Source organism: Halichondria panicea, chromosome 8 (assembly GCF_963675165.1).
Source record: "Halichondria panicea chromosome 8, odHalPani1.1, whole genome shotgun sequence".
In the NCBI taxonomy this organism is placed as follows: domain Eukaryota; kingdom Metazoa; phylum Porifera; class Demospongiae; order Suberitida; family Halichondriidae; genus Halichondria; species Halichondria panicea.
Window position 1 is genome coordinate 3,762,333 of NC_087384.1, and position 24,824 is coordinate 3,787,156.

Genomic DNA, 24,824 nt, shown 5'->3' on the forward strand with positions numbered 1-24,824 from the left:
CTGAGACACAATTTAAAATTCTCCAAAATATCTTTGTCTTCTAGAATTAACAGAAATAAAATCCTTCGCTATAGCTAATAAATCTATCCTGTCTGTCCTATGTTTGTGTACATAAAGCAAAAAAAGATTGTTAAGTCTACATTCAGTCATTGTGCTCCTCAAGAATGTTTTGAGCCTTCGCAGTGCTGAAAACGATCTTTCGGCTGAAGCTGTTGTTACAGGGAAGGTAAAGTACAATGAGAGTAGCATAAACACTTCAGACAGCATTTTCTTGTAAATATGATTGCTATTAATCGCTTGAGCTATAGTCCTTATATTTGTCACAGTTGTTACTTGTGGAGTAGCTTGCTTAACCATATCAGCAACTAGTGCAAGATGTGTACACAAACGTTTCAAATCAAAGTCCTTCTCAAGGAAACTTTTTACGGAGGGAGGAAGGATCTCAATATCATATGGTCTTCCATTTGCAGCATTCAGCAGGAGTATTTCAATTTCTTTTATAATTTTCATATCTTTCTGATCAAATCTTCTATCGATCTCACCTCCAGCAAGTTCTAGTACTTCATAATACGCACGTCTAAACCTTGACTTAGGGTCTGTGTATTGGTGTGCAGTACTTCCAGTATTATACCTCTTGGGTAATTTCCTTTGGCGAGGCAATTTGGGCTCTTCAGTGAAATGCTTGCTTTCCTCACATACTGAACTATAAAACTGATCAAATTTAGATTCAGTCCGAAGAGCTTTTAGGTGGGATGCAAGTAGACTAGCACCTGTAGTTGCTTCCTGAATTGTTAGGTCCACTGCTTGCAAGTTAATGGACAACTGCTCAGAAGCAGAAAATACCAAGTAAGCAAGTTTCAGTGCAAAGTACGTGTCAAAGCATTCCATACGCCCAAGTAGACCGTTGGCTTTTGCTGCGTACTCATCATGGCCTTTCTGAATAATTTCCAAAGCATCAATCAACACCTGATAATTTCTCAAGATAGAATTTATAGCAGTATGACGAACAGTCCAGCGTGTGGGACAAAGCACTCTCAGTGATGGAGTACTCCCATCTCCTTGTAGAGCAATATCTTTACGGAGTGAATCGAACAAGGATAGCCGCTTGGGAGAAAAGCGTATGAGCTGTACAAGATTGTATATGAAATCCATTACATTCCTGACCAGTTCAGATTTGTTTGTAACATCTTTGAGGACGAGATTAAGATTATGAGCTAAGCAATGAACATACAATGCCTCAGGAACTTCAGATTTCATTAGGGCTTGTACACCATTTCTTATCCCACTCATTGTAGAAGCACCGTCGTATGCTTGACCTCGTATTGAACACAAAGGTAAGGTACATCTAATTAGAATGTCCTTGATAGCAGAGAAAACAGTACAGGCTTTAGTATCAGGTAATTGAAACAATCCTAATCCATCTTCATGAACATTTAGATCTTCATCAATCCAGCGAACAGAGAGACACATTTGCTCTTGGTGGGATACGTCAGTGGCTTCATCAGCTAAGATTGAATAAAAACGACTCTCTTTCACATGTGACAGTATATCTCTAAGTACAAACTGCCCCATTTTGGTAATAATTTCATTCACAATCTCGGGCGAAAGATAATCACGCTGTTTAAGCCATCTCAGCATTTTTTTATCTTCTTCAGCCCTAAGTAGAAGAAGTTGGGCTAGATTTCCTTCAGGATCATCACCGTCATGTTTTCCACGAAGAGGCAATCCTTGTCTTACAAGGAACTTAATGGTAGAGAGTAGTTTCATAAGCATTGTTCTATGATAAAGTTGATCAGTTGCAAGCTGTGTGCTCAGCAGAGTGTCTACCCTCACACCTGTAGATCTCTTCAGCACAACTTCTTTATGCATGTTACTATCTTCGTGAGCACGAAACCTGTCTATGGCTTTCTTAAAATTGTTGAAACCATCTTCCACGAATGCTGGCTGATACTTCCTTGTAGGAGTCACACTCAGCAAATTGTTTGCCTTAGCAGCTCTGCACAAATAGCAAAATATTTTCCTATTTTCTGAACACACAGTTATCCATGGGTAGAGCTCATACCATCTCGTCAAAATAGGTCTCTCATCCTTCACAGCTGATAGCTGAGGTTGAAAAGGAATGTTAATGTCTTTACACCCCTGGCAATTGCAAGCAGCTTGGGTACTCGAAGCTTCAGACTCTATGGGTATAAAACATTCTCATTAAATCATGTCACTACATAGCTGTAAGGCTAGAGAGCATTGTCAATTTGAGCAAGCTGTTTAAGCTAGATAGCTACATTTAAGCTTATACTGGGGCTATAATTCACTTACCTGCTTGATCCAAAGAAGCACTGGTAGTACTACTGTCAGACAGACTTGAAAAAGTAATCTTGGCCTGATACATTGTTATTTTTGCCACATGCTCACAATATTTTTTCAATTAGAGAGCAGTGCTGGCTAAGGGGGGCGAAAAGCAAAATATTTGGCTGAGGGGGGCAACTGCCCCCCTTGCCCCCCTGGTTCCTACGCCTATGACCTACACACCAGACTCTTGTTTAAGACCGCAGCTTTATGGGGTCAGAGGTCAGTTCAGAAAAAAGGGGCTGGGCTCTGTGCTTTTTTTAGAATACAATATTCAAATAAGTAGCTCTCTAGCTAGCATACAGGCTAGGCAGTAAGAGAGTAGCGAGCTAGCATGCAGGCAGTAAGAGAGTATCACAGGTGAGGAAGTACACGTGCATTGGAGGGTAAAATAAATACAAGTGTATTGGAATTATTATTGTGTCTTCTCTCGATCTCTCCAACACCTGAGAGGTGCAGCTGATTCATTTGGGCTACCTTCATAACCCGTATATTCTATTGTAGATAGAAGAGGAAGAGGGATTGGAAACGGAAGTACCCTCGTGTGAGTATAGATATGTGAGTACATAATTATATAGAGACGTTGTATGTATACTACCGGTTCTATGTGCACACGTGCATTGGAGGGTAAAATAAATACAAGTGTATTGGAATTATTATTGTGTCTTCTCTCGATCTCTCCAACACCTGAGAGGTGCAGCTGATTCATTTGGGCTACCTTCATAACCCGTATATTCTATTGTAGATAGAAGAGGAAGAGGGATTGGAAACGGAAGTACCCTCGTGTGAGTATAGATATGTGAGTACATAATTATATAGAGACGTTGTATGTATACTACCGGTTCTATGTGTACTCTTCCTAACGATTGTATATACAATCATCTAACCGTGCACTAAATGTCATGCTACCTATATACAGGAGGCAGCTCCAATTGTTTGGTACTACTGGGCAAGCTCGCTGTTTATTTCCTCATCTTTTACAATGTCCCCGAGGAGTCCAGTATCTGGAGCTGTCGTTTGGAGCATTGATCAGCCCCTCAAAGTGAGTGTGTATTCGTAGTGTGCAGGGCTGCATTGAGAGGGGGCGAGGGGGTAATTCTCCCCCCCTAGGATCTGACAGATTCGTTTGTTAATTCTGATGACTTTGCCTTTGCCCCTCCTACATTTTTAATTTGCCCAATTTGTCCCCCCCCCTGATCCAAAATCCTGGATTCAGCCCTGGTGTGTGTGTACCCACATGTCAGTTACTCTGAAAAGCTAGTTGACTTTGTAGGAACTGTCTGTGTTAGCCTCGATTCCAGGCCGCTCTCAATTGAGAAAGACGACCTGGTATACACTGTCTGCGCATGCGTCAATTGCCCCAAGATTCTTGGGGATCGAGATATCTTAGTAAATTAGTCTATATTTTACAATGATCGATGTCATTGCACAAATCACAGCAGTTTTAATAAAATAACACAGCTACTTACAACATTTATGACCTAGACTAGTGACTAGTTTTGTTGTGATGACTTCTACTTCTGTTCTGCTTTTGCTCAAGCTCTCTCCAGTGTTGAAAAGTCCGGTTTTGTCTTCTTTTGTACTGTGGTAGAGTGGTGGGTGTTTTTCTGTCAGTACCTACCGGCTCTGGCAAGTCTACTTGCTTCCAGACGCTTGTTTGTGCCATCTCAGTAAGATCGGTGCTCCTTGTATGAGCCTAGAGTTGTGATGGCGATTTCTCTTTTGACACTAATAGTTTAATCAACCACGTGGGTGACCATAGTACAACAAAGACTAACAAATTTACTATTGAATCCACTCACACGCAAACGGTGGATACTGATGTGAGTACCATAATTCTAAACTGCGTGCATTTCTAACTAAGGCTGATTACAATTCTAAAAAAGCGCCAACAGTTGCGGTAATACATGTACATATTTTTGTCGCTTAGAAAAAGGTGCCTGTTTTTTGTTATGCGCATCCATCTGATGCATATATAGCTGTACTGTATGTAAAACATAAGCAATCCAGCAGATGGGGAGTTTGCTCCATCAGGTGGATAGGTACGTGTGCCTACTTGGCATGATAAAGAAAAAGTAGAGAGTAGTGTAGCAATCAATAAATAACGGTGGTATTTTCTGTGCCCTGGGCGTACTAACCCTCTGTAAGATTATGTACACTAGTCTCGCCATTGTTGTGTACATGTGCCGTACTCTACCGAGATTATGCCCACTCTAATTGCATGCTGCAACCCATCTAGTTGGGGCCAGGCTCGGCCTTGCGTTACGACGGGAGGTCGTGTTTCAAGCTAATGTCAGGATTTCAATTTTACCTTGCTTGCGCGATTGGGCTGCAACTATAGTTGCTAACATTAGCTTGAAACCTGACCTCCTGTCGTAACGGAAGCCTGTCGTCAGAGTTTTCTGGTACATGTATTATGTTATTACTGTGGCCAGAAGGGAAGCTGCTAGCCTTTATCTCAACTTTATCTCCAATACAGTGAGTCTTGTGAGCTCCCTCTTCGTTTTCTTTGCAGTGGCCATTGTCTTGAGTAGTTTATCAATAAAATTATTGCTGATTCAGCTAAGCAATTTAAATTGCGCATGCGCAGTACTCTATTCTACTGACAGCCCCTCCTCTTTTTCAGTTTGCCATTTTGTCCGGATTTGCGAGGTTTCGGATTAAAGGGGTCCGGATTAGCGAGGTTCTATACCTAAATCAAATTATCAGAGGCTTAACTAGCGAAGACTCGACTAGCGAAGCTCAACTAGCAAAAGCTCAACTATATAGCGAAGCTCAAGTGCAGAACACCAAGTTGAGAACACTAAATAGCGAAGCTCAATTTCAGAACACCAAGTTGAGAACACAACTGCTAATTGACCTTCAGGGCCATGCACCGTATCCACTCCTCGTGGCCATCTAATTCACGCTCGGTTGGGAATACTACACGACGAGCCATGGCCTGCACCCATCCCTTCAATTGTCTGGTGGCTCTCTGCAATTTTCACTTACTGCACATACTCCGGACGGAATCGACGGCGAGAAGAACTGCTCTATTAGGTGAGCCCCAGAGCCAAACAACTGGCCTAACGATGGGACTGTAATTAGTACTGTATGTGTGGCCATGCAATCTAAGAAAAAATGCACTTGACCAAACTCCTCGTAACCTCTTGTAAACTGCCTACATGTAGCTGCGACAGTAGTGTTGCAACCTATACTCCTTCCATGCACTGTTACATGCAGTCTAGTAGTGTGCGGTAGTCAATTTCGCTAATTATGGTAAATACACATGTACATGCAGGTAATGTGTAAGATTAATACGTGTAGTTAAGATTAATAGTTACGATTGTCCTGTGCATGCCTTGCACTTCCATTTACAGGTCTTTGGCTTCCTTGAAGAGCATCCTGGCTGCATAGCCCTCTGCTCCCTTGGACGTCCCCTTGTACAGCTCCTCCTTGATAATTAAATCTCGGCCCTTTTGGCACAAGTGCTTTCGAAAAAGCAGTTCACCTGTGAAATAGATTATGCCAAGGCATTGCCTATTAATAACAGCCTCCGTATAAACCACGATCACAACACAATTATAGCATTGACATCACACGATTTGTAAGTGATGTATTATACAAACTAATGGCCACATTGTTAACGCTATATAAACAAGGAGATAATTATCACCCAATTCAATTATTATATGAGAATTTAGCTAACAATACAGACTGAATGGCCTGACTGGCCTGTGTTTCCAAAACTTGCTAGGTGCCCATTACAATTCTCACCCCGCCTATATACATGTATATTATGCTGACTTACCTGTGAAGTAGTTTCGAATACTGAAGGTAAAGTTCTTTGAATGGTAGCCTCTTGTCATCCATGCTCCATCTGCAACTGTCACTGCTCTCTCCCACGAACCTAGCTCTTCCTTTTTCTTTTGTTTCATGGCCTCTCTGGCTTCTGTGCACATCTCATCCACCATTTCTTTGACCACTGGGAACATGAAGCGTATAGTGTCCTGAAACCGGTCATCGTATGTGGACTGAATACCCAGCGAGTGGCGTAAGACCTTGGTGTAGGTTGTGTAGGTACATCCACTGATGATGAAGGCAACATGCAGTGCTCGTGTGATCTCACTGTTCCTTCCATCTACCTTGCACGTGTCAAATGTGACCTCTTGCTCCTGGCATCCGTCACAGTTGTAGATTATTGTTGCAGCTCCACCTTTTCCCCTCCTGACTGAAGTGGAAACAATGTTACCTCTACAAGCTGGTGTAGGGCACTGACGAATCGCATTGAGGTGTTTCACAAACTTGTCCAATTGGCTCAAATCAAGAAAGCAGAGAGCATTCTGAGAAGCCTCTTTACATTCCATGTCCGTTGGTGTTATAAAGTAGTCATAATCATTAGGGTCTCCCACAGTGGAGAGGGATGTGTCCAGCTGGGGGGGGGGAGAATTATAATGTAATAGTGGCTTCAACTCTTCAGCTTCTAGATCGCTTTGTTCGTATTGCGTTTTCTTTTCTCTTTAACTTTCCTTCATACTTTTTTCTGTCTGAGGAAATCACCAAAATAGACCATTGCTCGAATGACGAGATCCTCTTCATTATCTGAAACCGTTTCCGTCTCTGCTGAGGCACCTTCAAAGGTTTCACTTGTCACTGGTTGTAGAGTTGGCTCCGTTGCGACACCATGGTAGGTTTCTTTCAGTATAGAGAGGCAGTTTTATCTCTTAGCTCGTTGTGCCTTATGCTGGGGTAGCCTCCTCTTGGGCATGAGAGAGCATGTTGAATAGAGAACGTCTGGCCACAGACACAGTGGGTTGGACCATATTGCATATTGCGTCACAAAAGGCCGTTTTTTAATTACATAACTACATTGCTCGTGAAAATGAACGTGGCGATTATTATTATTATTAAGTTGCCTTTGCACGACTGAACGCAACTCTTTCATGCTTGATGGTTCTCTTGAGGCTGGGGTGTCACACCTACAACGTATTACAGTATTAGCACCACTTCATTGTGAGCTAACAGATATATAACAGGAACGCACCTGGTTTAGTTGAGACCAAGAACGATGTGGGAATGTTAGGATTGGTCTCCGAGAATTTACAACCACCCTGAGTGCCTCCAACATAGTGGTTTTTGTCATTGCACACGATGAACGTCACGTGTACTCCAAACTTCTCAGCCCAGTCACAGTCACACTGAAAAACAAAAACAAAAACAAGTACATACAATGAACTTGTAGTAGGCTCTGAAATAAATATGTGATTTGTCCCCTCTCCTACTAACAGAAACCATACATTGTAATAACGTATCAATCGTATGTACTGTATTACTAGCGAGTAAAAACATATGCAAATTTTGCGAGGGTTGATCAATTTGCAACAATAAAATCGCAAAACTTACTAGTAAATGCACACGATCCTTGCCAAATCGCAATAGTTGGATCGCAAAGGGTCAAATTTTCTGCTGATTTAGCTCATTCGCAAAGGTTTTTCACCCGCAAAATATTCTAGTAATACGGTATACACTCTAACAGCGTATTAATTGTTACTTAGTTGTGATATATAGAGTGGAAACTGCATTTGGTGAACCACATTTGAAAACAACAAGTATGTATTGTATACACGGCAACTACATATAATGCTCAGAAACCGGATACTAAGGAATTTAACCCACCATGTATATACAGGAACTTGGAGGAGATGTCTGCTAGAGAGACAGGTGAAAAAATTAATAGTTACATCATCAGCACAACCACGTACAGTGCATATAATTATACATGTATGTATCATACATAGCGGGCCCCCAATTTTTTTCGTAAAATTGCCGTGAATTTCGCACATTATATTTTGACTACGTATGCTACATTGTTTTTCGCGGCTTATAAATTGGTTGAAATCCGTCCCTATTTACGGTATATGCTCGTACATGTATAATTATATGCTAAATTTACCAGAGCAGACCATTATCACCCCCCTTCAGGATTCACAACTGGACACACCCCTCTCCACTGTGGAATACCCTCAAGATTCGGACTACATTCTAACACCAATAGACATAAAATGTACTAATGCGCATGAAAAGGTGGATGAGATGTGCACAGAAGCCAGAGAGACCCTGAAACAATTAATGGAACCAGAAGAGCTAGGATTGTGGGAGAGAGCCGTAGATGACAAGAGGTCATCATTCGAAGAACTTGTACTTTCAGTATTCGAAACTATTTCCCAGGTAAATTGCAGCATCTGTGTCAAAAGGGCGATCTGTACAAGGGGACGTCCAAGGGAGCAGAGGGCTATGCGCCAGGATACTTTTCCAGCAAGTCAAAGAACAGATAAAATAGCTTTTATGACTAAATGTATAAACTAATAAGTTGTTTTGAAGCTGTAAGTAAATGCAGAACTATTATTATATGGCAGCAAGGTGAACATGCATGCATTCACACTCAGAATACACACACAAACGCACACTGACCCACTAATATGACCTGGCGCGCAAATTTTATGATTAGTTTTGTGTTATACTATGCGTAATTGACTATGCGGCTTAGCTATAGCAACCAGATGATATTTTCCAAGAGGGAGTGAAACGGCGGAAAGAGTGTATGTGCAACGTTATGACTAAATGATAAGAAGCTGTACGTAAATGCAAAATCTAGACATAGGCTTGAATTGAAACCCGTCCTCCCTTCTTTTGGGTGGACGGGCCACGGTTAGGGTTAAAGACGTATATAGGAGCAGTATGGGCCCCATAAATCATTACATGTATGCCAATACAAGGCCCGGCCTAGGGGACGTGGGCTCAGCTGTCACATAGCATGCCGATTTAGTATCAATATGTCATCAGTATTATTTGTACATAGACAAAAATGTAGCAGTAGCAAGCAAGTACCTTTGGATGGGGTTTTGGTCTATTACAAAAAAGTATTTAGGGGTGAAGCTAGATTCAGTTTTTTTAGCAGCTAAAACAATCTTTCAAAAGATCCTAATAGCCAAACAGGCAAACAAAACCTCAAAGATTGTTGTAAACATAATTATAGTACACTAAACCTCAAAACATAAATTATTACACTATTTCAACCAAGCCATTAACTTACTCTGGAGTGTTTCTCTTAGGCTGAGCATCATTGAAGCCAGAATACATCCACACCAGCCCTGGACCACCGTAACACCTGCGGCTAATCTCCACAAACACTAGGTTACCTGTAGGGGAGCAACAGTTGTATGTAATATAAAGCACAATCATCCATCACTTGCTAAACTTATGCACCATAATTATGCAGCCAAATATTATCTGTCTACAAGGTTGCACACGATACAATTTCTAGCCTAGTCTATTGACCTGTTTGCCTGCTCTCCTCATTTTGTCACGGTCCCAGGCTCAGCAGAGGAGTGGTGGGGTCAGCCGGGTTGTAGATGTTCAGTGCCAACTTGTTTGCTTAATTAATTATGCCAGAGGGGCGTTTTGTGGTCAGTGCAATATGACTTTTCAGCAGTGCAATATGACTTTTCAGCAGTGCAATATATATGCTTCATATTGCACTTGGCAACAACATAGCAACGGGATATAAAATATAATAATACTGCTTGTGATCAAGAATCAACATGATATTTACTTGTATTATAGTAAATTATATACATGTATACCCAATTATGCAACAGTTACCGACAGCTATAGCCAACATATATATATATACGTATACGTTGTTGCATGTATGGAGGTTATAATAAGACCTTTATTAGCAAGCGGATTGAGGCATTTGATGATAATGATAATTATTCATAGAATTTTAATTGAAAACACACCCCTAACTTCCACAATAAGCGGAAGTGCATAATTTTTACTAATCAATATTAGTCATAATTATTATTCATGACCATGCAAAAAACCATACAAATTTATCCTTTTCTTTTCTTTTAGTGCCTTTAATTTGAGGTCACGTGATATTTATAAAGCTGCTAATTTCCAAGCGCGAGGGCCTGAGAAACTACAAATTGACTTTGCATGGCCTAACTATAACTTGATTCTTTCAGACTCTAACCATTCATAAAAATGTAATCGTTAATGCATTGTAGTGTTCCAACAGTGAAAATAATAAAGTGGTACATGTAAGACAAACGATAAATGAGGATAAATGAGAATCAATAATTATAAGGTTTTTGATCAATAACAGCTAGCTAGTCACCTTTTTGTTTTGTTGGTGGTGGTCCATTCTCCTCACTCTCTTCAGTCACAGCAGCTGTATATAGCGAGAGTATAGCTGTATTGAACCACACTGTACATATGATCGTAGTGAGCTTACGTTGTTGTGGCAGAGGCTTTAGGAAGTCAGCAATTTCAGTGTAACCCCGCTGTGTAGCAATGTCACGAGGAGTATCGCCATTTTTGTCAGTTGCACCTGAACAAGAATGGTGGTGTAAAGCAAAAGTATAACACTGGGAGCTAGTACTCACTGATATCACAGTTGGCCTTTTCCACTAAGTACTGCACCACATCTTTGTGTCCCCGAACGCATGCATTGTGGAGTGGGGTCCTGTTGATATTATCCCTCACATCTGCACATAACGCACCATGGTACTATACATAAGGATTGACAGTGCAAGTGTGTGTTTCAATTATTGCACAAATTTTGACTCATGTTTAGACTGCTCTATTTTGCAGGGAAAGGCCATATCAAGAAAAGGACTGGACTGATAGCTTAGTTAGCCTTTTATCTGTCTAAATGTGTTAAGCATGCATAATAGATTATCAAACTCACTCTTGGGGTCAACCTTGTCTTGTTCAACCAGTTGTTTCACCACACCCAGCTTGCCCCACCAACATGCTGCACACAATAACTTGGCCTTGTGCTCATCACCACCACAGCCACGGCTCATTAGGTAGAGGGCAACATCCATGCAACCATCATCCAGACAGCCATACAGATAGTCAGAATTCAGAGCTATGTTCAGTGGTGACTGTTCCCAATCATCCATCATATCTGCAGGACAGTAAATTAGCATGGTTATGAGTGCGACAAACAGTCACACAGGGTATACTATAGTCAGTCAGTCAGTCTGTCTGTCGTTCTGTGTATTCTGAGTCTGCTCATCTGGATGCGATAGCACTGTGTTTGTACTATGGATAGCCTCAACACAACAAGGTATAGTATAGTTTTAAATTTGGCACATTTTGATGTTAAAGCTTCGTTGTGGAACAAAAGTGAACAAAAGCTAAGAAGCTCTAACCTGCACGTTGGTCTAGATGTTTACATGCGGCCAAATTATAACGCCGAGGTTTGCACTTCAGTGCTCCAGTTGGCACAGTAGTAATTAAGTAGTGCCAATAATTATAATCTTAATTTCTAGAAACCATGCAGACAGGTTGAGCTTGGACATATAATTATAAAGTCTGTATTGCCACCATAATCAAATACTTGCATTCCGATGGGTTATGACAACTATAATGCAAGAACAAACAGTATAGGAGAGGCTACGGAGAAAAATAAGAGCACACTAAATCTCACCAACATCCATCTTCATATTCTCCACCAGATACTGTACGACTTCTTTATTTCCTCTCTCACAGGCACAGTGAAGAAGGGTCCAGCTGTTCCTATCCCTCACATCTGTTGTGGAACATAGTTTAAATTCAAGTATCATAATAATTATGCACACAGATATTACTGCAGTCATTGATGTGGAGGAAATACCGTATATAGCGTGTATATTTCGAGAGTATAAAATGTTCGCGGTTTTAGATGATTAAGCATGTACCGCAAACATACCCACGAATTTAATATCGCAGAAAGGCTGAAAATTAAAGCGAAAACCTTTCTAACGGTCATTTTGCAAAAGTTTTATACTCTTGAAATAACACAATAACAATGACTACTTACCAGTGCTACACCTGACCTCATGGATCAGGTATGCCACCACCTCTTTATGACCTCCCTCGCAAGCATAGTGAAGTGGCAGTCTGTTATCCCTCCCACCACCTTTATCAGTACGAGCACCATGGGTAACAAGTGTCCTCATAATCGCCATGAGGCCCATCAGACAAGCCCAGTGTAATGGAGGCAGCTCATCCCACTCCACACTCCAGTAGAGCGGGTGGTTGGGGCAGGCACCGTGTCCCAACAGGGACCTTACTTTGATGACATCTTCATCTGTATGAACAGCCTCCCATAAGTCCTTGGCTAGCGTCTTTTGAGCACAGTGGATATGACAGCTCTCCTCACAGTTAGGACATACTGTGATGGTGTGTGAGGGGGCGGGGGGGTAACAGTGTATGTGGTAATTATGTAAAGGTTCGATTAAATAAAAAAATAGAAAGTCACCTTTTTGTTTCTTTGTTGGTGGTGGTCTATTCTCCTCGCTCCCGGAGTCACTATCACCAGTCACAGCAGCTGTGCAGCGAGCATTGGACCACAACATATACTCATAATCGTAGTTTGGTAGAGATTGGAGGTAGTCAGCAATTTCAGTGTGATCACTCCAATAAGCAACGTCAAGAGCAGTCTGGCCATCATCACATCAGTTGCCTCTGAACAAAGGTATATACATTATAACACTGGAAGAGGCTGTGTTATATACTCAACGATATTAAAGTTGGCCTTCTCTACAAAGCTATACTAAACAGGCCATTTAAAAGCACAGTAGCTAGGTCATCACATGTACTCACTCTTGGGGTCAACTTTGTGTTGCTCTATCAGTTCCTTCACCACACCCAGCTTGCCACATCGACTTGCTGCACACAGTAACTTTTCCTTGTGCATACTCCATCCACAGCCACGGTTGATCAGGTAGAGGGCAACATCCACACGGCCTTCTTCATTATCGCACTCATGATAATCAGGGCCTAGAGCTTTGTCCAGTGGTAACTGTAACTCATCCTCATCCTCATCTTCTTCATCAAAACCCTCCTCATCGCTCCACATATACTCCCGTTTGTCCACTTTCCATTCATTGACAGGCAGTTCTAAAACACCCCAAATGTTATCAGACATAGTGTTACCAGAGCTTTATGAATACCATAATTATAGCGAGTAATTCAGGGAGAGGGGGAGGGGTTAAAACATTCAGAGCACTACTTTTGTGGTTGCTACTTGCACCCAGAGGCCAAGGTCAATAGGGTCACTTTTTAACGAAAACATTAAACATCTGTAGTCCTGGATTATTGACCTTAGCTTGGATATAACAGCTATATATACTGCTTCTGTTGTTTTTGATCGTTTATTTGCCTATCCAGCGCATGCAGCAAACCAGTACATCAAAATTTATACCCTAGCTAAAGAAGGCTAATTTTCCATATCTTGTAATCTCTTCTCTCTAGCTGGTTCGTCTGGGGCTCAACTGATTTCTGTTGTGATGAAGCTAGTAGTGGTGAGGGTGAGCTCAGTTATATATGTAAACGTCTGCATAAGGCCACGTGGTGTTTTAATTTGTAAACTATTGACATTGACGTACCCCTCTGGCTTGGACCCAGATAAAGGTGGTCAATGATTATAGGCCTTAATTGCCCAATTATGCTCAAAATGTTGCCTATTAACTCATGTTTTTACCTATAATATTATAGTCTTCGATTCTTACAACATTACGGAATCTTCTATCATAATCTTCTGAGGTACTATTGTTGGTGTTCGGCTGCCTGTAATCGGTGTACTGGAACACTGGACTGGACTGGACTTTGACCTGACTATTGCAACACAATGCAATTACATTCCTTTTCCTCATCAGTAACAAGACCACAATGACAATACTATAGTAAACATGAAAGCAGCGCGGGTGCTGATGCCTTGGTGTACGCATACAGTATACTAGCACTTCAGTCTATTATTATGCATCGGTGCACATGCGCAAGCAATGTATACGGTGTGTTTTTGAGTCTGTCTGTCTGTCTGTGTGTGTATAGACTGCTACAGCTGCTCAAGGATCAATGAAGTGCAAGTAAGAGTTTCATAGGCTTTTATAGTCATAGATTCTAATTTGTGGATTTGCAAAATAATGCTTCGTTCTCGAGATATTCCTTACTTGGAATGCCATTGCAGCCTTTTTAGAAGAGTGCGTAACAAAACTTGTTCACCAAGTGTTGCTACTCTACTTAGTAGTTAGCTCTGCACTAGAACGCTAGCTATTGGTAGCTGCAACAGTGAGAAGAGAGCTGCAAGGCTCTGCTGATGCAGCTAGACTTGAACTTTTGGCATAGATCGTTTTTAACAACAATCGTGGTTGATCATTACCCACTCTTTAATAATAATACAAAAAATATTCATCATGTAGTTTAATGGAGTTAAATAAACGTAGTTAACGAGGTAATACACTAACCGCGGTCTTACCTCGAATCACACAGTCGTAGGTGTGGCTTCCAGTCACATGCATGCCTATCGCACATGCGCATCCATGGTTCCACGTGCTAAAGTACAGCCGCTTGTCAGCGAGCCACAGACAAATTGGCTGCTCAAATCTTATGCCTCCCACCCTCCCATTCACGGAGGTTAAGACCTATTTTCCATCCGACGATGTTGATATACTGGTTGGGGGGCTGAATAAGGGCCCCCAACACTTACGTGCTTAATGCTAATCGCAGGGGCTCCTCTCTCAGTACTCCCCCAAAACATTACCGCAGTCACGTGACCCCTAACCTCTAGCGTGACAGGGCACGTGACATCTGCTTAGACCGATATACTGCCAAAAGATAGTAATATCCTCGCCTAGGATATGACGCACTCCTAGATCGCAGTCATTTACTACAATCTGTATGACCATAGTTAAATGATATTATGTGTGTAGCTTTATGTTATCATTATTATGTAGCTTTGCACCTCCACCGGGCTAGAAGCTTGTGCGTACAAGTTGCTCACTCGATTTCCGTTCTATCTACTTCCTTCAATCTACTTCTTTCTGTCTTGACGTCATTGTTTTACAGAACATTTACGTTGTTATTTGTAGCCTCCAGATACTGGGGTAAGATTGGGGCATGCGCAGGCAGTCGTTACCAAGTAGTGAACAGTATATGATACTACAGAGAACATTCAAAGGCACAATAGAATTAACACTCACTTTCGGGGTCAACTTTGTGTTGCTCAACCAGTTCTTTCACTATATCCAGCTTGCCCCACCAACATGCTGCATGCAGTAAGTTGTCTTTGTCCTTATCACTACCACAGCCACGGCATATCAGGTAGAGGGCAACATCCAAACAGCCTTCCCTCTCTCGCAGAGTGTCAGGATCCATAGCTATATCTAGTGGGGACTGTCTCTCATCATCCCTCACATCTGTAATTTAACATAATTATAGATAGTCAGTTACACGAAATCTGATTTAACACTAGAGCACTAAAGTGCAAACCCTCGGCTGGTGACATGACATGATTATAAAGAAACCATATAATGCAGTGCATGTAGTGATGAATATCATGTATGACTTATTAAACTGTCTAGGCAAGCAACTCAGGAAGCTAACAAGACTGGAGGCATGCTGAAACATTTGAGAACAGAGTTTTATATACACTGTGGACTAGGATCACAGCAAAGAAGCCTGGAGTCTCTCATGCATAGAAGTGAAGTAGGATCTCAGAGTCTACCCGCCTCAACCTAAAAGCTTTTAGGTTGAGGCGGGTATTCGAGACTACCCAGAGTCAGCTAACAGAACTGAACCAGACACAACTGTGATTGAATTCTAAATACTTATCTCACAGACTACTGCTTTGAAGGGTTTGCTCCCACTGTTAGGATTGACTGTGGACACCCCTTTCTTGTGAAACAATCAAAGCACATTGCAAATTATTTACCTCTTCAGTAACACTCTAATACTTTTGAGTGAAAGCAAAAACATGGCGAGAGGCACAAATAGTAACGACTGCTTAACCAGTGCTGCAGTTGACAGTGCTGCAGTTGACCTCCTTGATCAAGTACTGCACCACCTCGATATGACCTCCCGAGCATGCCCAGTGAAGTGGAGCTCTGTTAGCCTCCCCACCACCGTCATCAGTGAAACAGGTAGATCTACAAGCTCCATGGCCGGATAAATGGGTAACAAGCATCTTTACAATCTCAAGGTGGCCGTCACAACAAGCTCTGTGTAATGGAGGCAACCTTGTTCCCCACTTCTTACTCCAGTAGAGCTGGTGGTTGGGGCATGCCCCGCATGCCAACAGAGACTTCACTTTCATGACACATTTGTTATGAACAGCCTGTATTAATTATTAATTAATTAATTCTTATTATTATATCCTTCAGATTGCCACTGCCCGGCCACCCTTATATGGCCACCCTTATATAGGACCTTCATATTCGCTGGCTTTCTAAAATTCTTGTAATAGTACATTTTTGATTTTTTTTAAGGATAAGGCATATTGCCTTGCGGTCATGGTATGACACTCACCATTTTATAATATAAATGAGCATGCTCATTAGGGATGGGGAAAATAATTCGAGATCTTCTTTCTTGATTGCACAATGTGGCATTGCAGCAACAATACAGATCTATAGATGGATTGGATTCGCCATTAAAGTCAAAATAAATAGATGTTAGTGTGTGTGTGTGTGTGTGTGTGTGTGTGTGTGTGTGTGTGCGTGCGTGTGTGTTTGGTAAGGGGGTAGTAGCACAAGGCTAACTGGGTTGGATGGAACGCCCGCTGAAGCATGAAGGACATTCAATTGACGGTTTATTGTACAAATCTTACGTTTAGGTGTTTTGTAGCCTCGATCCCAGGCCGCACTTCCCACTAGGGAAGTGGGCATGCCAACAGAGACTTCACTTTCATGACACATTTGTTATGAACAGCCTGTATTAATTATTAATTAATTAATTCTTATTGAGAACCCGCAAAGGAGGCTAATCCTAGCTAGCTATCAAGCTACATGTAACTAATTCCTCCAGAGAGACTCAAACAAAACACTGTGGTCATCCTAATTGGGCTAATTACTACGGTGCAATTCAACAATCAACACTATGGCGCTATATTAGTGCCATAAATTCAAGGGGGGTATACTTTTTCATTAGGGGGTATACTTTTTTTTATTAGGGGGTATACTTTTTCATTTGGGGGTATACTTTTTTTTATTAGGGGGTATACTTTTTCATTAGGGGGTATACTTTTTTATTAGGGGGTATACTTTTTCATTAGGGTATACTCTTTTCAGTAGGGGGTACACTTTTTCATTAGGGTGTACACTTTTCATTAGGGGGTACACTTTTTCATTAGGGTGCACTCTCTTTTCATTAGGAGGTACACTTTTTTCTAGGGTATAAATTTTTTTCATGAGAGCAGTATAGGAGAACATTATTCAGTATACTTTTCAAAATTCACTGGAGCCCTGGGCTCCTGATAAATCGATGACCATTTCCAGAAGACATTTGACTTATTGATCGACCTTTGACCTGAACACAAGAAATTCAGAGGAGGCTGGAACTACTTGACCTTAGTCAGTTAATTAATTAAGGTCACTAAATATAGGATTTCTTCAAACTTCTCTTTCAGACTACTTCAAGTCTAGTTTTAGTGTCTATAAGTTAATTTTGTTCAAAAGCAGAGATAGGATAAAAGTCAGCTCTTGTACTAGCCTCGATATCGTGAGCGGCTTGTTCTCGAGGGAAACGCACAACTGGCTTTGACCATAGGATAGGCAACGCCCAGCACTTCCATTGGATGAGGCGAGCTGCTAAAAAGGGGCGTGTAATGAGCAAAAGGGGTGTGTGCACCAGTAAAGAGTTTGTAGTTACTGTGCTCTTGATGTCACCAGATACACTTTAATAGATCATGTACAGTAAGAGCAGGAGAGGTACGCAAACTTTCTGGACTTCGGACAAACGTTTCATGATGCTGCTACTACTTCACTGCATTGAGAGCTGAAAAATATGCTTTGTTCCATGCAGTTATAAACACACTTTAATTTTGTGAACAAGCCGCTCACGATATCGAGGCTAGTACAAGAGCTGACTTTTGATCGTATCTCTGCTTTTGAACAAAATTGGCGAAATAAAAATTGACCCCCCCCTGTAGAATAACTTACAGACACTAAAACTAGATTGAAGTAGTCTGAAAGAGAAGTTTGAAGAAAATCCTATTTAGTGACCCTAACTAAGGTCAAGTGGTTCCAGCCTCCTCTGAATTTCTTCTGTGTTCAGGTCAAAGATCGATCAATAAGTCAAACGTCTTCTGGAAATGGTCATCGATTTATCAGGAGCCCATAAATAAAGGGCTCCAGTGAAAAGTATACTGAATAATGTTCTCCTATACTGCTCTCATGAAAAAAATTGTACCCCCTAATGAAAAGAGTACACCCTAATGAAAAAGTGTACCCCCTAATGAAAAAGAGTATACCCTAATGAAGAAGTGTACCCCCTACAATGAAAAGAGTATACCCTAATGAAAAAGTATATCCCCTATAATGAAAAGAGTATGCCCTAATGAAAAAGTATACCCCCTAATAAAAAAAAGTATACCCCCTAATGAAAAAGTATACCCCCTAATGCAAAAAAGTATACCCCCCTTGAATTATGGCACTAATATAGCGCCATACAACACTGCACTTCAATTGGACAACCAACTTGCAACTGTCTGTAGAATTGCTTAATGAAGAAAAATGTTAGTATGCATGAACTAAACATCCTCTCTTCCCCCTACTAATAGCTCTTCACCTCCTCCGTACAGCAGCGACAGAGCTTATTTCCCACCTCCCCCGTACCCCGTACACAAACCATCGATACCACCACAATCGCTACCCCTCACCCCCACCAAATAAAACAGTGACATTTAAATGGGAAACCCCAATTCCACGCATCACCCGTCCCCCCCCCTAAAACAAATGCTGTGAATGTGTGCTTGTGTAAATATTAATTTGTTACTCATATACTATTATAGTCTACAGAACTGTAACAGATAATATACTTGTCAAAATGAGTTGTAGTGATTCGTGCACACATGTTGGACCTCCTCTGGGCTAAGTACCGTATAGCGGGTATATTACGAGGGTATAAATTTTCGCGGATGGACCATTACAAAGGATTTCGCGGATTTATTTTCGTGGTCTGAGTTCCAGCCTTTTGGCGCATGCGCACATCAACATGCAGCTGTACCTCCACACCGTTAGCCTCGAATCCAGGACTAGCCTATAACGGTGAGGCACCTCTTATAGTCAATAGGTGTGGTCAATAATACTGAACACGCCTACTATTCAATAAAGATATAAATTTTCGTGGGTATAAATCTTCGCGGTAGAGGCTCAATCCGCGAACATTTTTTAATGGAGTACGTAATAAAACGATAAACAGCTAAGGTCGTAAGATAATAATTTGAATGGTTTAGGTTTCCTGGCTATCTTGTATTATGGGTCTTATAATTATTATATACCCTCGAAATATACCTGCTATACGGTATATAATCAACAAAAGTGGGCGTAGTCAAACATTTTGCGACGCGCTTACGTGTGCCCAAATCTTCCGCCCAAAATGGACCCTGAGAAGAGAGGGATTACAAACGGAGCACATGCACACAATCACTTCTGTGTTGTAGAAGGCCTTATTTTGAGTGAGTTACCAGCTTGCTGCATAAAGGGGAGAAGCTGGGAAGCCAACAAATGCATTACATAAGGGCTATAAAATCTGATTGGTGCTGAAATGCATTACGTAAGCAGTCTGTAATCTGATAGACTGGAAAACCACTCCCCTCCACTGCGCTTTAGGGACTGGCAAGCTGCCGTGTTGAGAGTTATCCCAGTGCGTGAAGAATGTCACGCTCTCACAAGAATGCAAATACCCGCCCACGCACAAAATATTATTGGCCTCTAGTATAAATACATCACTGGCGGTCTGTTATTGAGGCTGAAGCAATATATCACCCACGCATCACGCATTTTGTGGTTTGTTATTCCAACAGGACAACTCTCACACGGCTCAGAACGAATGCTAAATAGGGCTGCAACCCGTCTCCCTTTTTGGAGGCGGGCCACGCCTATCTACCCTCTACCTTGAGGTTCTTCTCAATAAAGAGATGAGATCCATCCTGACTTGGGGTATCACAAATGAATGAGTAGCCAATAATATATAGACTCGCCAGCCAGCCCTTGAGAAAGGGACTGGTCAAACTCCGTGTAGAGACTCGTGTAACGTTTGCCACGATATTTGTGGCAACTAACCGCATGCGGTTACCGCAAGATCAATGATAGTGACGTTTCACTAGAAAACTCTACGTATCACATGCAGTATACTGACGTCACGAAAACCGCAGCCATTTTTTTCATATTTTCTGATATGCTGACTGTGCAACACGAGTCTCAACACGGAGTTTGACCAGTCTACTGTTCGCCTGCAACAGTGACGGCATGCGAGTCTAAATAATATACATATAACCTCTGTATTTTTACCCTCCAATGCACGTGTACTTCCTCACCTGTGATACTGTGTAGAGTGCTGTCTTTGTCTATTTAGCACTGCCCTAAGGTATAGTATAGTATAGTAGCTAGCTAGCTGCCTCGACCCCAGGCCGTACTTATTTGAATTGTATTTCTATATAAAGCACAGAGCCCAGCCCCTTTTTTCTGAGCTGACCTCTGACCCGTTTTATCTTGCTGACCTCTGAACTCATACGTCATCCGGATATCCGGACATCCGGATGCCCAGCCCATCTGACCTCTGACCCAGACATGTCGTCATCCGGATTCTCATTCTCATTTGCAAGCCCAACCCTTTTCCAAACTGACCTCTGACCCCCATTAAGCCACTTTCATACCTAGCACCCTTTACCCACTCGCCAGACCACGCCCAGCTACTTTCGGCCTTCATATCTAGAGAACCAAGCAAGGCTATACGCTGGCTATACCTATAACTTAGCATACATTTTCATCAACCGCTCAATGGTGCATTTGCGGAGAAAATTTCTGCTAACAATTTCTGCTTGTTAGCATGGATGCAAATAGCAAAACAGAAGTTTTTGGAATTGTATCTGTATCAGTCCAAGTGAAGGTTTACCTCATGTTCTTAGGATCTCGGATTTTCCAGGGTTCCAAACAGATGAATACGATCCCTCCATCCATGCAACTTCAATGTACCGCTCTTCAATACGAATGCATTCACCAATTACAGGCTCCTTAGTATAGTTTTCACAATAAACAGCAACGAGATCTCCTGTTTTAACCAAGGATAGGTCAGCTTCGGCTACGGTAGCTCTCCGTTTCCCTGTGTAGACCTGGAGGGGAGTAAAATGTGACTAAAGCAATGCTGGAATATAAATTTGTACAAATTTGCACACCTTAACAGCATACAGTGTTGTATGTACAACATTTATTACGAGCTGACTGATGGTGGTAGCTGACCTTCCTCACACCCTCAGTCACCCTCAGTCACATAATACCTGAGGGGAGGGTTAGTAACAATGAACAAAGGACCCTCAGAAAAAAGTATACAAAGGGGTTGTAAATGGTAAGCAAATAAACACATCCTCTACTCATACTAGAGTGGGTATTTGGTAGAGTGCAACAGTCACACAGAGCCAAAACAGACAGTAAAGATCCACTAGATAATAAACATTAAGTGAGACATGACTGCACAGTACTCACCGATTTTGTAGCTGGTCACGAGTTCCTTCGCTACTTGTTCCTCTCTCTCTCTCCGATCTTACTGAGATGATCAGCCAGCTCCCTCCATGTTGGTCCAGACGCTCCAAATGACAGTTCTTCCTGAATACTGAACTCATCAGGGAGGTTGTATAAAGACGAGGAGAAAAGTGTGCGAGCCACAGGATCCTTGCCAGTCCTAACCCTAATTACGTGTGGAGTGTAACCCTCAAAATAACGACATAATGAATTAATGGCTATATACAACCTAGGGTTTTCCTCTGTGCTGTAACCACGCAGTTGAATTGCAGAAATTGCAGACTGCAAATACCCAATACACCCATCTCGTTTAAATGCCCAGGTAAAAGCTCAATAAACGCCCATGTATGGGCGTGGCACTGTGGGTGGTAGACACGTGGAACTAGTGGGAAGCATGGCAGCATAGATACATGTCTACTATGGAGCCAGGTAGAGCAATACTTACGGTGTGTGACCTCTGTAGGCCTCTGTAGGGAAGAAGGATTCAAAGTACTGCTAACTGAATAGCTAGCCATACTTCAGTTTGTTAGCCACGTGTTCAAATAAACGCCCTCACATTAATCTACACCCACTACCGGATGTTCAATAACCGCCCGTTTCGCCCATCTCGTTTAAACACCCTCTGCCCTCTCCTCTCTACAGACTTCTCTTAGGAAATAAACACCCGGGCGTTTAATCAAGCAAATACAGTACTCACCTTACTCACCTTACTCACCTCCTTCACAGGAGGAGAGTGCCTTTGACCTGTCGCAGAGTCCTAACCACATTTAGGAGACACGTACATTACACACTACACTACACTACACTACACAATTATTATGACAAAGACTGGTATACAATAAATGCAGTATAGTATGTATGGTTGGTGAGTTGAAGTGCGGTCAATCATGCATTAGTGAAGTATAATTATACGTACATACGTACGTACAGTGCAGTGTGCGCATGAGATGGTCATGGCTGGTTGCACTTCAACTTCTAACTGCTGCTAACTGCTGCCAACCAACCTGAACGGTGGCACACATGAGGGGGTGGCAGCTGTATACAAGTACACATGTACGTATGCCACAACAATTATACAGTACATATGACTATATGACAGTTGTTTCATTCAACAGGGCACAGCAACTAACTTTGATCGCACAAGATCAATCAATCGATTGATCAGATGTTTGTGGACCAAAATCCATAGTCGCTTACCTTGCTGTAGTGTAGATCTAGTGTAGATCTAGGAGCGCTTGCAAACTGCTTCGACTATATAAAAAGCACTCGACCTCTCTGGCCCCCCCCAATCATCCTGATTATGGCCGCGGCTTAGATGGCAAGCCCCGGATTGATTCGAATAGCCGCTGCTATTATTACAGTGGCCGCGGCTTTCCCCATTCATCCGGATCATGGCCGCGACTTTAGATGGCAAGCCCCGAATAATCCGCGGATTGATTCGAATAGCCGCGGTTATTTATTATAGTGGCCGCGGCTTGCCCATTCATCCGGATCATGGCCGCGACTTAGATGGCAAGCCGCGGATTGATTCGAATAGCCGCGGTTATTATTACAGTGGCCGCGGATTCATCCGGATCATGGCCGCGGCGTAGATGGAATAATCCGCGGATTGATTCGAATAGCCGCTGCTATTATTACAGTGGCCGCGGCTTGCCCCATTCATCCGGATCATGGCCGCGACTTAGATGGAAAGCCCCGGATAATCCGCGGATTGGTTCGAATAGCCGCGGCTATTATTCAGTGGCCGCGGCTTGCTTCGGACTTATTAGAGTGCCGATCCTTTCTTGCCCCGTAGTTCTCGAGCTAGAGATGTTCAGCTCTCAAGAGTTGTACTGATGGATTAATCACATCCTACTAAGTCAGCAGAGCCACTTTTTAGAGCAAAACAGATTCTGTGACATCATAATACGACAAGTGACGTCACTTTTGATCATGTGAGTTGTCCTACCTTAATAATTAAACTGTCATAATTATTTATATCATATTTATCAGAATGAACGTCAATGAGCTATAAATAATAATGCATGGTAGATCCATTCTCAGGGCATCAGACCCTAGACTTTCCTCATTAGTTGGGTCTTGCATGGCAGAACAAGAAACTACAATGACAGAGCATTTTGGTTATGGTCTGACATAAGTCAGTTCCTGTCAGATTTCTTATAATCCACACTGGTGTGTGTGTGTGTGTGTGTGTGGTGTGTGGTGTGTGTGCATGTGGTGTGCAGCCGTGTGTGTGTGTTTGTTGTGTGTGTGGTGTGTGTTGTGTGTGTGTGGTGTGTGTGTGTGCGGGGGGTGTGCACGCCGTGGCTGTGTGTGTGGTGTGTGTTGTGTGGGCAGGCCGTGTGTGTGTCCGGGGGGTGTGCACGCCTTGTCTGTGTGTGTGTGTGTGTGTGTGGAAGGATGGGGGTGTGCATGCCCCCCTACGTGTGCACACACACGGTGTGTGTGTGGGGGGTGTGCACGCCGTGTCTGTGTGCATGCCGTGTTTGTGTGTGTGTGTGGTTTGTGTGTGTGGGTGTCTGGGGGGGTGTACACGCCGGTGGTGTGTGTGGGGAGGGGGTGGGCAAATTGAGTGTGTGTGGTGTGTTGTGTATGTGTGTGTGGTTGTGTTGTGTGTGCGTGTGTGTGGTGTGTGCAAGCCGTGTGTTGTGTGTGTGGTGTGTGTGTCCGGGGGCACGCGTGTGTGTGGGAGTGGGGGGTGGGGCCGTGTTTGTGTGTGTTTGTGTGTGTGTTTGTGTGTGTGGGGGTGTGGGAGGGGTGTGTGTGTGTGTGGGGAGGTGTGCACACGTGTATTGTGTGTGTTGTGTGTAGTGGAGTGGTGTGTGTGTGTGCACGACGTGAGTGTGTGTGGTGTGTGTTGGCCGTGTGGTGTTTGCATGTGTGCAAGCCGTGTGTGTGGGGAGCAAGCCGTGTGTGCGGTGTGTGCAAGCC

At 42.5% G+C, this 24,824-nt stretch overlaps 2 protein-coding genes and 1 long non-coding RNA gene across 14 annotated transcripts; 1 reads left to right on the forward strand and 2 right to left on the reverse strand.

The window, feature by feature from the left end:
* Positions 1 to 8: 8 nt before the first annotated feature.
* Positions 9 to 2,550, reverse strand: LOC135339986 (zinc finger MYM-type protein 1-like). Its single transcript, XM_064536252.1, has 2 exons — positions 2,314 to 2,550; positions 9 to 2,180 (listed from the first exon to the last, which is right to left on the reverse strand). The coding sequence occupies exons 1-2, from the start codon at positions 2,384 to 2,386 to the stop codon at positions 13 to 15; spliced, it is 2,241 nt and encodes a 746-aa protein (XP_064392322.1). The 5' UTR covers positions 2,387 to 2,550; the 3' UTR covers positions 9 to 12.
* LOC135339993 (uncharacterized) lies at positions 2,530 to 8,747 on the forward strand. The gene is made up of 6 exons (XR_010396157.1): positions 2,530 to 2,703; positions 2,848 to 2,901; positions 3,089 to 3,142; positions 3,263 to 3,385; positions 4,970 to 8,043; positions 8,305 to 8,747. It is a non-coding gene; the product is annotated as an uncharacterized LOC135339993 (long non-coding RNA).
* LOC135339987 (ankyrin repeat domain-containing protein 27-like) lies at positions 7,378 to 23,172 on the reverse strand. 12 transcript variants are annotated; one of them, XM_064536260.1, is made up of 12 exons: positions 12,982 to 13,124; positions 12,638 to 12,843; positions 12,197 to 12,550; positions 11,825 to 11,926; positions 11,078 to 11,299; positions 10,773 to 10,874; positions 10,622 to 10,717; positions 10,505 to 10,558; positions 9,661 to 9,756; positions 9,416 to 9,521; positions 7,999 to 8,028; positions 7,381 to 7,520 (listed from the first exon to the last, which is right to left on the reverse strand). In XM_064536260.1, the coding sequence occupies exons 2-9, from the start codon at positions 12,732 to 12,734 to the stop codon at positions 9,686 to 9,688; spliced, it is 1,098 nt and encodes a 365-aa protein (XP_064392330.1). In that variant the 5' UTR covers positions 12,735 to 12,843; positions 12,982 to 13,124; the 3' UTR covers positions 7,381 to 7,520; positions 7,999 to 8,028; positions 9,416 to 9,521; positions 9,661 to 9,685. The 12 variants fall into 12 exon arrangements, with proteins under 12 accessions (XP_064392332.1, XP_064392330.1, XP_064392331.1 ...); XM_064536261.1 differs by having other exon boundaries at positions 7,999 to 8,031; XM_064536255.1 differs by lacking the exons at positions 7,381 to 7,520; positions 7,999 to 8,028; positions 9,416 to 9,521; ... (4 more) ...; positions 11,078 to 11,299; positions 11,825 to 11,926 and adding exons at positions 15,360 to 15,575; positions 16,168 to 16,492; positions 16,684 to 16,784; ... (4 more) ...; positions 22,822 to 22,897; positions 23,091 to 23,172 and having other exon boundaries at positions 12,411 to 12,550; positions 12,982 to 13,278.
* Between the last annotated feature and the right edge of the window lie 1,652 nt (positions 23,173 to 24,824).

Excerpts from the sequence above, each read along its gene's own strand:
- LOC135339987 (XM_064536255.1), bottom strand. The coding sequence starts at position 17,072 with ATGTGTCATGAAAGTGAAGTCTCTGTTGGCATGCCCACTTCCCTAGTG. Across the intron at positions 16,785-16,984 it reads AGGCTACAAAACACCTAAAC|ATCTGTATTGTTGCTGCAAT; the intron begins GTAAGATTTGTA and ends ATCCATCTATAG. Across the intron at positions 12,844-12,981 it reads ACACAAAGTTGACCCCAAGA|AGGCAACTGATGTGATGATG; the intron begins GTGAGTACATGT and ends ACCTTTGTTCAG.
- LOC135339986 (XM_064536252.1), bottom strand. The coding sequence starts at position 2,386 with ATGTATCAGGCCAAGATTACTTTTTCAAGTCTGTCTGACAGTAGTACT. Across the intron at positions 2,181-2,313 it reads TGCTTCTTTGGATCAAGCAG|AGTCTGAAGCTTCGAGTACC; the intron begins GTAAGTGAATTA and ends TTATACCCATAG.